An 11,821-nucleotide genomic window follows, 5' to 3' on the forward strand; every position below is an offset into this window, starting at 1 on the left:
AGCGAAGCTGATAACAAAAATTGCGAAAGCAACCATGATGATAATAAGCAAAGAGGTTCGCTGCAATCTTTTGAAATGTCAACGACTAAAGGTCAAAATTTGGCGATAGCTGCATCAAGATTAGCAACAACAACAACAGCAACAGCATCAACAACCGTTAAGAGAGACAGAAATCGCTCGTCAACGGCCGCAAGCAGACTAACGGTAAACAGTGCGCTTAGTTCCAGTGTTCATCATCAATTGCCCGAGGAGACCTTTGTCAGGTTGGTTGGTAGCGCGGCGCATCGCTTGTTGGCTGAACTTAAATCTCAGCTGCCCACTATCTATGATGAACAAACAGATGAACTGTTGTCCATTGTTCAATCATTGAACGATGATGATAATAATCGCATCTATCATTTGGAGCTGATAGAATTGAGTAGCCAAGTGACTTTCATTCTATTGATACCTTCAGCGGAGAACGTTTGCCCGGTGACCTCGCATGAAAAATCAAATATATTAGCCAACAATCTAGAGTATATGTTATTGCCATTGCAAATATTTGAAACAATTCACATTAGCACTTATGAGCCAGATTTATTGGGCAAATACTCGCGTTTATCGGCCATTTTAGAGACAGATTTAATAGTTGCCCAACACGACTACCGGCAAGCATTTTCTTCAAACGAGCTCAAAAGCACTAAACACCGAGTAAGCCGTCTACAGGATATGGTCTCCATAGCTGACGAATTCTGGCGCCAATTGCGCTGGATAGTGGATGTGGTCTCGTTTGCGCGCGACAAATCTGTTGTAGCGGCCAGCGGAGGCATCAAGCTGGGCACGATTAGGCGCCACTTTGAGCTATCACCTAGTTGCAGTTACGAGCACTCAAACAATTGGATGAGTGGACAAGGTTTCAAGAAAAGTGCCGCCGCCGCCGCCGTCGCCTCTACTGAACCTATCGGTGGTGGTGTCCTCCCACCGGGCCAGGTGAGCCGTGTACAGGAGGAACAAACAGCGCGTAGCGGCCGCGAGATTAAAAGGACAACCAGTGCTCGAGAAAGCTGCGACATTGCGATGACCGGTTCAAGGACCGCCGATGAAACAAATCGTCGCCATCAGCCGCTGGCTAAGGCCGAATCTAGTCGACAAACAACAGCTCTAATCGGATCTAGTAAGCCAACAACGGCAACAACAACTAGCCAGTTGGCCAGTGTTGGCCGCCAACAGTCTAGCCAGCGGCGCCACAGTGACGACGAGCATCAATCAAACAGCAGAGCTAGCAATGCCTATCAGGCGCCAGGTAGTGGCAAAGGTGCTATGATTGAGCAGCAGATAAAGCCGATCATCTCTTCCACTCTAAGTAAATATTGCCGATCTGAATTCGATAATCATGATCATGATATTGATATTGATGCTGCTGGTGAAGATGATGATGATACTGAATTGCAAAAAGCCGACATGATTAGGTGCACTATCCATCGACGAAACAACAACAACAATGAATCAAACCAAACGGAAAGAGCGCCAGACGCTACAATAACAAATGATTGTCCACAAATAATGACTTATAATCTAAATGATAGAAATCCAGAGGAGAGTGTTCTCGATATAAGGTTACGAGACGCAAGCGAAGACGAAGAGTCAATATATGCTTATCACATCTCTCTAAAAGATGCCACTCGAGCTGCCGTTGAGCGTAAAAACTCGCAACATTCAAATCGAGCTGTAGCAGGCGAGGAGCTGATTCCTGCTAGTCAGATACCAATAGCGGCCATGTCAACAGTAAGAACAACTACGCGAACCAACAATGATGACAATGTCTCGCAGCCTACAACTTTACCGGTCGACTGGTGCGACATGCTTGAATTGAAGCATAGAATTGCCCAAGAAAAGAGGTTCAAGGTGATCGAAACAGGTGAATCGAGTGCAAGAGAAGTTGGTCAACGGGAACCATCAAATCTGTTGATGGCTCAGCAGCAGCAATGTGCCGAACAAACAACTAAGGCGCCAAGTGAATCTAAAAGATCTTCGCTAGGAAACTACACTCAACTCGATGGTAATTCGCAATCATCCACCTGGTTACCAGATGTCGCAATCATCACAACGGGCGATGCACAATCTGACCAGGGTGACAAGAAAAACCCAAAAAAAGAAGAAAAAAAAACATCTGAAATCGACAAATCCTTTTCTAAACGACTTTGATTTTACTTGAAACAAAGAGTTCTAAAACGAATTGAATCTTTACAGTTCCTAATTTGAGTTGAAACTTGCTCACCAACAATAAGTTGACGAATTCTAGGCGATAGGTGAATTATAAACTAATTGAGAAGCAGACGGAAATGTGAGAAATTCAGAAGTTCATTGATTGGCATGATTGATATTTGCATCGAAAAATCTTCAGTATCAAATAAAAATCAAACTTTGTCTTTCTGTTTGCCCCCCAATAATCGCAACTTTTTAAACAACTAGTATTGAGTAAAATTTATACAAAGTGACACACTCCGGTCTGAAAACTTGGGTCAGCTAGTTAGGCAGAGGTAGTGGGCTAAAGATAGAGGGCTAAAGAAGAGAAAGCGGCCAGTTGGGTTACAAAGGGATATCTTAGAGAAAGGAGTGTTATTCCGGTTTCGATAAAGAATTTAAATTTTGCGCGCTACACTCAAATGACGCGAGCGACATCTACAAAGCGGGACAAGAATGAGCTTTCGCACGCATCCGCCTGAAAATAAAGAACAGCACACACGCCGTTCAAGCGAAACTCGCCGCTCATAATAGTCTTCAGTGGAGTCATAATCTATCCACATATCTCGTGGGCATTAAAGATAAAAACATTTAGATTATTGAAGAATTAATTGTAATCATATTAATATATTGTCAATATCTTGAAAATATAGAGGGTCAAGGCATTCAAGATGCCGCCAAAGAAGGACGCAAAAAAATCAGACAAGCCAGTGGCTAAAAAGAAGGAAGGAGCAGGAGGAGGAAAGGCTAAGAAGAAGAAGTGGTCAAAAGGAAAAGTGAGAGACAAGTTGAACAATCTGGTTCTTTTTGATAAGGCAACTTATGAGAAGACAATTAGCGAAGTTCCAAAATACAAACTTATTACACCATCAGTTGTCTCGGAGCGTATGAAAGTTAGAGCCAGTTTAGCAAAGAAGGTGCTGCGGGAGTTACACTCGAAGGGTCTCGTGAAACTTGTTGCCAAGCATGGATCACAACTAATTTATACTAGAGCCACAGCTATTGAAGAGGCGTAGTCCACTATTGTGTCTTCAGTTATAAATAAATATAACAAATATGTAAAACAATCGAGACTAACTCCGCCGTCCTATTCATTTTGTCATTTTCATCCATTTCTGTTGTTCGACAATTCAATTAGATATGTAGATAGGGTTGTCTTACGTTTGATTAAATCGATTGTCCTATGAAGTTTAATACATCTATATATGAAACAAACCAGACATGAAACATAAACCATGAATCTGAGCAATAATTATTGAAGAATTGATGATAGATTGTTCTTTGGGAGCTGTAGCGTAGCGCAACTTTCTAGGATACCTATTCACACGCGCATACATGATACAGTAGTCCTGGCCGAGGCATCTGGTTTAATTACCAATGTTTCGCCTTTTACTAAACATTGCATGGTGTCTCGGTCACTAACTGGACACTAAAGCCCAATTTTTCTGCCCTCATTCGAGGGCTCACTTTTCTTCTTTAACACAAACCAGATAACAACTGTGAAAAATCCTCACGGTGGTACGTTCATGCGAAGATGACGGTGTGAGTCCATCATCTGCGAACTAGTGTCTACCACGAATACTGTATCAACTCTTTTTAGATCATGGAAGTAATTTATTATAATTTATATTGTGCGCAAGAATTCGAGCACGTTCGAACATCTAGGCTACATAGGTATATGTTTTCCTATCCAAATCTGTTCGCGCGAGATACTCGCGCTCGATCAAAGCCTCGATCCGCTTTTTGATTATCACAGGGCTAGGCATGAATCTAGTTCTTAGCTGCTCGGTGACTTCGTTGACAAGACTTGAATGAGACATCTGTTTTCTGGCTTTCATTATCCTGACTATTGCAGCTTCGATCTCGTGTTTCCTATCCTCGTCGACCTTACTTCTCGTTTCCTTACGCTCTGGCTCAGATTCGCCACGGCAAGCAATTGCCTGAATCTTTACTCTGTACAGTTTTGATGTGAATGAATCGTTGATTGTGAATATATGATCAGGTTCAATCTCTTTAGTTTTAGGACTCTTGATTAAAATACGTTGGTTTTGTTTGCCCATCGCTAACGACATGAGTGCTCTTAAGAGATCCTTTTCAGGTATTTGAGTTTTGTTGGCCAAATCTTGACATGAGAAAGAGTCGCGCTCATTGTAGAGCATCAATATGCACATCTGGTGGGTGGATACACTGATAATATGTTTTCTTGGTTGATCTTGAGTCAACTGAGAGTTCGGTTCTGCACCGGGGTCGTTTAGGTACTTAGTGTTCGGCATCTGAGCCGGATCAGGTTCCTCCCTTTTAATGCCGTAGAAGACAGCATTCAGATCAGCCCAACCAAGTTGCGCTTGAAGATTCAGCTGACGTCCACTATGTTTAGCAAGATAAAATTTTTTAAACACTTCAAATGCTGAACGTGGAGCGATCGGTAATATAGTCTTGAATGGCGTTGACTGAGTAGGCCAGAATCCTGTGGTTAAAACACGTACACTGAGATCGACCCCATGTAAATGAGCTCCAGCATTGTTACAATGCGATTTGAACTCATCCATAGTAGAGTTTGAGATCGCCATATCCTTGAACATTCCTTCAAGTTTTGAAGTAAACTGGCAACCACACTCTGTTTTGAGTTTAGAAATCATATTTTTCTCAGAATCGTCTGAGACACTCTTGTTGAGTAGTAGTCTTTTGGCCAAATGTTGTTTATAGTAGCGTTCAAAAACATCTTTGTCTTGTAAATACCTGAATAAAACCATCGTTTTTTCAAGCACTTGTTCAATTTCTGTTTCAGTCATTCCTTTAGTGCCTTTTTTAAGTTTGTCGTCGATAAATAGTGACAGATATTCTGGTGAGCGAGGGTTTAGATTGAGAAAATACTCAAAGTCTTTGGCTATCATTTTGAGAAACTCTTTGTCAGTGTTGAAAGATTTTACCAAAAATATATCAAGTCGGTCCTTGAGCTCTAACAGTTTTTGTATATATTGAACAGCATCACTCTTGCCACCTTCTTCCTCGGTCACAAGACTTTTGCCTTGTTCCCTCAAATAGGCACTTACACAAGATATTATGCATTGTAAGCCAGTAGTCACTCTACATAATAATCTATACATACAGTTGAGATCTTCAACTTTCTTATCTCTAAGCATATTAACAACACCTGAATTCTCCATCTCAACTATAGATGTCATATGCTTAGTTATAAGCTCCTCTTCAACAACATGAACAATCTTTTGCTCTGTGCCAGCGTCTAAATAACGTTGTGCTCTCTTAGATTCTTCTTCAATTCTTTGTTCTACTTCTCTAATATAAGTTGAAGCACAGTTTTCATTCAAATAACGTTGACTTTCGCCTCTGTAAAATTCGGCTGATTGCTCCAGAAAAGGTGCCTCAAATATTTCCTCATAAACAGATCGCCTATCAATTCCTAATTGTACTAACATTTGACAAACATTTTTGATCCAATGGGCCTCAATATATTCGCCCCTTCTTTCTAATGTCACTTGCATAAGTAGAGTGTGCCGAAGATGGTCTCTAATTGATGGATGATTAATTACATGATCGCGGAATAGATTTAAGCCTACATTATAAACATTGTCAACATTACATTGTTGGACATAAATGCGATCCATATACATTAATATATCTCTAATCATCATCATACTAGTTTGATGATCTGACCAAACTTGATTCAAAACTTGAAGAAATTGGTTATTCAAGGAGTTCAAGACATCGATACGTATCTTTTCCTCCAAATGCTCGCGAATAACCTCCTTGACGCCCTCATAGAGAGTATCGCCTTTTTTGTGAAGGACTAATGTATAAGCATTCCTGTATAGTTCCTCGAAACTAAGACCGCCATTGTTTTTCTTTTGGATTTCTTGAATGGCCGATTTGAGTGTCATCCAGATGCCAAACGATAGTTTGTCATCAAGAACAGTTGGAAACATTCGCATTCGCATTGATTTGGATTGGGTCTTAGATTTGGGAGCAGTAGGACTTTTGGCATTGTTATTGTTGTTTAAATTTCCACCGCTATTACCGTTACTACCTCCACCACCACCACTACTGATCCTATTTGGATTGCTTCCACCACCACTAGCGCCACCGCTCATGGTATCAAGTCAAGTGTTGTTGCTTTTGATGATTGTGTAATGAGACACTAATAGCTTGATAATAAAAATTATGACTTGCCGTTTCACTTGCTAAGTGAACAGTGTATAATTGTTGTATTTATAATAGGTATTTCTGAAAAAAAGTAGAGTGTTCCTTAATCATAAGATGATAACAATAAAGGTTAGGCCGAGATGGACGACTAAAAGAAAAATGTCGCCTTTTTATTTACGTTCTGGGGAAAATGAATTCTGAACCTCAAAGCCAATGACGACAATGCAGAGCGCATACAAGCACACACACACACACACACACACATACACACACACACAGACAAACTGAATACTCTACACTACACTACACTACACTAGCGAACAACACATTGGCAAAGAAAGAGCGAAAGAGACCGTCAGTTTACAAGAGCGAGCAGGTTAGGCTTTAGCGCAATGGTAGATTAAATCGCGCAGAGTTGGTAGTTTACAGATAGAGATAGAGAGAGAGCGCGCGCGAGGTTGAAGCTTTTGAGAAGCAGTGATGTAATTCAAGGCGCGTCTGTTCCGTTGCAGGCGGCTTGCGAATATCGTCTAGCCAATGCAATGCTAGCAAACTTAATCTCGTGACTACAATTGACTCCCGTTATTGCATCATCGTGCTATCATATTTTCATATGCAATTTTCCTCTTCTCCTCTCTCTTTGACCCGTTCAAGATTGTTAGCCACTGTCGAGAAAGATAATCTTATACACACTGCTCGTAACTGTCGACATTTGGAGAAAAGATCATTTACACTTATTTCCTCTAGTTGAACCGATTGGAAGATTTGAGAGGTCGACCGCAAACCTGTCTTCCGGTGAAAAACATTCTCGGACTATTTTATTGGATTAGAAATCTAATTTCGAAAGAGTAGTCGACTTTATTGTTGTGTTTGTTTCTATGATACATCTTATTTACAAGGTTTGCAAACTAGTCTAAAGTAATCTCAAGAATTTCCCATAGAGATCTTCTCTCGCTAGGGTCTTTCTCTCTTCGGCTTCGCTCTCTTGAAAAGAGCAAACGGAGGTTTGCTTCATTAACGACAATGAATCCTTCATTCATAGCTCTCTCCTTCAAGTCGTCTTCTTATAAGTAGTCGACTTGTCGAGAATTAGTCAGTTTACAAGTTCAATATAATAAAGTTTTTCTTTTAACACTGTAAATAAGAATTAATTGTTATGATGATATTTTTGGCTTGCAGTTCGTTTTCAACCACCAGGCGGCGCCAGTGGACCAGTTCAGTGTTTGTATCAGTACAAAAGAGGCTGGTGGAAGTTTCTTCTTCTTCTTATTGGTAGCTTGCTTGATTATTTATTTACGCTTTCAACTCAATTAGATAGGTAGATGGGTAAATATCGTTGATTCATACAAAAATTTGTGTACTTCATAGACTCTTGGTGGTTGATGTGGAACCCGAATTTGCGGACGAGGATGAGGCGAAGCCGGATTCAAGTTGGCGATGTTGATTGAGTTTGTTCTGTTTGCTTCGCCTAATCAGCAGTAGTGTTGCAATTAAAACAAGCGCCGCGATTAGCACAAGCAAAGTTCCAAGTAAAGCCAACGTTGATTGGGCGCTCATATTGAATGGAGATGGCGCCAGAAGGTTGTGGATGAAGTCGAGGATGGCTGAATTATGGGCGCCCAACAATGATGACATGCTTGATGAGATGGCCGTTGAGGAGCTCGTTTGCACTATGTAACCGGGATCGTCGGCTTGAAGGAGGACACTATCGACAATGTACACGAATCCATTTGAGGCCTCATTCACCTGAACGATGTTTGCCGAGGCAGAGTCGCCGAATCGAATTGTTTTGAGCCTCTGATATTGATAGCCGTTGAGCGGCGTGTTGTATGCACTTTGTTGGCCGGAAATCGAGTGAAGCGCTGCAAAGTTGCTCGTTGCTGGTTCCATGAGCGGATTTGGTCCATCCGAGAAAGTGGCTGTTGATTGATAGTTAAGAGAATACTTGAAGGTTAGTAAAAAGTTGGCCAGATGATGTTGCTGTTGTTTTCGATGAAGCGAGAACAAGATCATTAAATTACTTGGTGACAGTTGCCAAACTTAATCTTATTAAGCATGCAATTGCTCAATTTTAAAGCGACAAATCTTCACGAAAGAGAGAGAGAGGGAGAGAGAGCGAGGGAGAGGACTACAAATCAACAATTAGATGAGCCGTTGTGATAGCAGAAACTGCAATCAGCTCCGACAGGCAGACAACTTCTTAAAAAATAAAACGCCAAACTGATATATCTCTTTAAATGGCCATCAGCCCGTTCTGGAGGGCAATCTATCCAACAGAATTTTCATCAAACTTCTCTCTTTCTAGTCGTCAGCAGGTTGCAATCTGTCAAACCTACTTGACACACCTCTCAGCCAATTAAAGTTTGTACAAAGATTTTATTATTTGGGCGCTCAAACTAAACGATCTCTATCCATCCATCCATCTATCTATCTCTCCGGCTAAGATGAATGTTGCAACAGGTCATGTCAAGTAAACTTTTTTAGTAGACGAGAGAGGATGTTTCTCATCTTCTCACAACCGAATTTGAGTGGTTGTGTATGTGTATGTGCGTAAAAATTCAAGGTAAACCCAGAAAGATAGCGCACACAAAGTTTAAGTTTTGCCGAGTTAGTTTGCAATTAATGATTTCTCAATAAGACGATTTATTATGTCGGCTGAGTTTTGCAGTCGAGGAGGTTTCAAGGCGCTCCGCTAAGAAGCAGCAGCAACAAAGACTCTTCTCCAAAATCGGCGCTCATCAACTTGAAGCTCTGGTTGTCGAACCAACAAGAGCCAGCTTGAGCAGGACGAGATGGATAGCCGACTTGAAATGGGACATAAATTATGTTGTTACGCTGCTTGCCGACCACTTGTTGTCGGGGACCGTTCGCTTAACGCTAGCGAGCGAACACATTCGGTTGGATCGCCGCAAGAAACGTGCCATTTCCACCGGACGAAGTCCAAAAACACAACCACTTGGCGCGGTAATTCAACAAGTGGCGCAACGCCATTTGTATTCCTGTTTCTCTCCCTCTCTCTTTCTTTCGCTCTTTCTGTTGTGTATAGTGTGTGTTGTGTGCTGTGGGGCGAAAGTGAAACAAAATCCGTCCATTAGGCGCACAACATGACATTCAACTTGGGCCAGCTTGGAGCAAATAGAAATAATAAGCTGCGCCTTCTTCCGCTGCCTACGAAGAGCCGCATTCTGTCTATGACTGGCAACGCCACTGATGAAAACCAGCAACAACAACAACAATTCCTCGCCTGTTGCAATTTAAAAGATTTGTTCTTTTGATATCATCATCATCATTACGAGAGCGCATTAAGTTCCTCTGCTCGGCTTACTTCCTAGCCTGCTCTTTGTTAACTATTACCTGCTACCTGTTGCCCGTCCACCTGTTCTGCGGCGTTTGCCATGATGAATGCTTGGCTAACATCAGGGTGCCAAGTTTGGGCCCAACTCAGGAAGGTTGCAACTCGAGCGCCAAGTTCGAGTCGCCAGCAAGCTGAGCTCGCTTCAGATGGAGAACAACAATTTAGCAATTGTTTGTTTCTCTCTCTTTCTCTCTCTTGCTCTCTCATCGGCCTTCTATTTCCTCGTCTTCAGTCTTCGGCCGACAACACTGATAATTAAGTTGTAACTCGGCTCGAAAATCTTCTCTTCTTCCAAAAGCCAAGAGTTGAAGATGAAGTTGGAGTTAAAGCTGTCCAGTTCGTTCGATGAGCAGATGATTGTTTGTATGAGTATGTGTGTGCAATATTGTAATCAGCAATTTTGTTACTGTAGCACCACTTTAAACATCTCATTCGTCTGCCGGCAACAAACAAGAGGTCGACTGACCTCTTTCGCTCAGATTATCTCGCTTACTTCTAAACTCGGACAGTAACAACTGAAAGCCACCGGAAGAGGGCGTTCCTTTGGGCTTGTAAGTGGGCGTTAAAACTGTGATCTGATTGGGAAAATTTTATATTGCCACCATCACATTAACTATCAGCTCGCATCATGTTGCATCCATTTGCAATGGAATGCAATGATTTGTGTTTGTTTTTCACTCTACAACTGTTGAATTGATATTAAGCACCCGCTATCCAAAAGTGTTGTACTCAGCAGAGAGATTCCATCTCGACATTCAGTTGATTGTTTTACACATCACAGCACACAGAACTCATACGATTTAGGCCAAATTTGAAAGGTCTCTCGAAATTATGCTAGATACAATAAGAAGTCCGATTTCTACAAGGACACACACAAAATCATCATCGTCGTCGTCTTGAGCGAGCGTCTAATTGCATCTGCGCTCGAGCAAAAGCGCCTACTACTACTAAGCAGTAACAGCAACAACAACAACCACCACTACAACTGCAACAACAGCGACCTGTGAAACTTTTGCGCCTAACACCATTTGCAGGTAGATCACGAATCTATTTTCCCGATGCGATCAACAAACTGACGGCTAAGACAAGCTAACAGAAGTGAAACTCTCCTCTTCTATTCTCGCACTGTGATGGCTAGTTCCAGTTCTGATTGGATCCTGATGGATCCATTTTCGTGATTCTCTTTGTGTGCCGCCATTCTAAGACTAGCTGAAGCTCTGTTAAGCCATTGGAGGCCAGTGGAGACTTGCTTCGAACAAGATTGTTCTTAATGCTTCAACAGGGCATTTTTTAGCTAGTTCAGATGGGCGCCATCAGATAGAAATAGAACATTCGGCATTAAATTCAGTTAATTATGCGCCGTTTTAATCAATGCGAGGCGCCAAAAATTCAAGCCAATCCTATCCAAATATGACGCTGCTGATGCTTTAGCTGGTGAAGAAGATGATGATGAAGATGAACAAGGCCACCTGTTTGTGTTATTCCGCGAAAGCTTATGATTTTTTTGCCTGCACTCAGCTCTCTCTCTCTTTCTCTTCCACCAAATGGAATCGATCCGCGTCTTTAGCACCAAAGAACCGGCTTTTACGCTTAATTCAAGCCGACTTGTGGCTCAACTTAGCCTCCAATGGGCGCCATAAAACTCGGGAATGATTGATCGCTAGAATGCAGCATATTGGCGGCTTCACAAGTTCGGCCGCAGAGTCCAAACTGGCTAACAGGCGAACTGCACGCAACAATCGACGCGACGAGGTGGTCTTCTTCTTTTTTGCGAGTTAGAGTTTACGTTTGAGGCCTCATTGCGATTATAAATTTGTCAACGAGAACTATTAGAAGGGCTATACCTCTTGCGAGCCAATCTGGACAAGGCAAACAGGATACTAATAAACATGTCTAGTTTGGTGAGGTTGGTTGGTTTGTTTGTTTGTCTGTCTGTGTCTGGCTCGGTTGAAGAGTGAGTTTGGCCAATCAATTCCAACTAGGCGACTAGAATAAGTCCAGAGCTTGCGCCAGCGAAGAGGCGAATGCACCGGCTTCTCGACCTGGTGGAGAGTAGGAGGCCTTGCCGAATGGCGAATCTCT

General features: G+C 42.0%; 2 protein-coding genes and 1 non-coding gene across 3 annotated transcripts; 2 read left to right on the forward strand and 1 right to left on the reverse strand.

The window, feature by feature from the left end:
• The first annotated feature begins 2,894 nt into the window (after window positions 1-2,894).
• LOC131872598 (uncharacterized) lies at window positions 2,895-3,239 on the forward strand. Its single transcript, XM_059216110.1, has one exon. It carries the CDS (start codon window positions 2,895-2,897, stop codon window positions 3,237-3,239), a length of 345 nt encoding a protein of 114 aa, XP_059072093.1.
• A 328-nt stretch (window positions 3,240-3,567) lies between these two features.
• LOC131872599 (U5 spliceosomal RNA) lies at window positions 3,568-3,687 on the forward strand. Its single transcript, XR_009370720.1, has one exon. It is a non-coding gene; the product is annotated as a U5 spliceosomal RNA (small nuclear RNA).
• Window positions 3,688-3,884: 197 nt separating this feature from the next.
• LOC131872597 (uncharacterized) lies at window positions 3,885-6,332 on the reverse strand. Its single transcript, XM_059216109.1, has one exon. It carries the CDS (start codon window positions 6,330-6,332, stop codon window positions 3,885-3,887), a length of 2,448 nt encoding a protein of 815 aa, XP_059072092.1.
• Window positions 6,333-11,821: the final 5,489 nt, after the last annotated feature.

Source organism: Cryptomeria japonica, unplaced genomic scaffold (assembly GCF_030272615.1).
Source record: "Cryptomeria japonica unplaced genomic scaffold, Sugi_1.0 HiC_scaffold_683, whole genome shotgun sequence".
In the NCBI taxonomy this organism is placed as follows: domain Eukaryota; kingdom Viridiplantae; phylum Streptophyta; class Pinopsida; order Cupressales; family Cupressaceae; genus Cryptomeria; species Cryptomeria japonica.

What these genes read in the sequence shown, in the direction of transcription:
- LOC131872597 (XM_059216109.1), bottom strand. Translation starts at nt 6,332, where the DNA reads ATGAGCGGTGGCGCTAGTGGTGGTGGAAGCAATCCAAATAGGATCAGT.
- LOC131872598 (XM_059216110.1), top strand. Translation starts at nt 2,895, where the DNA reads ATGCCGCCAAAGAAGGACGCAAAAAAATCAGACAAGCCAGTGGCTAAA.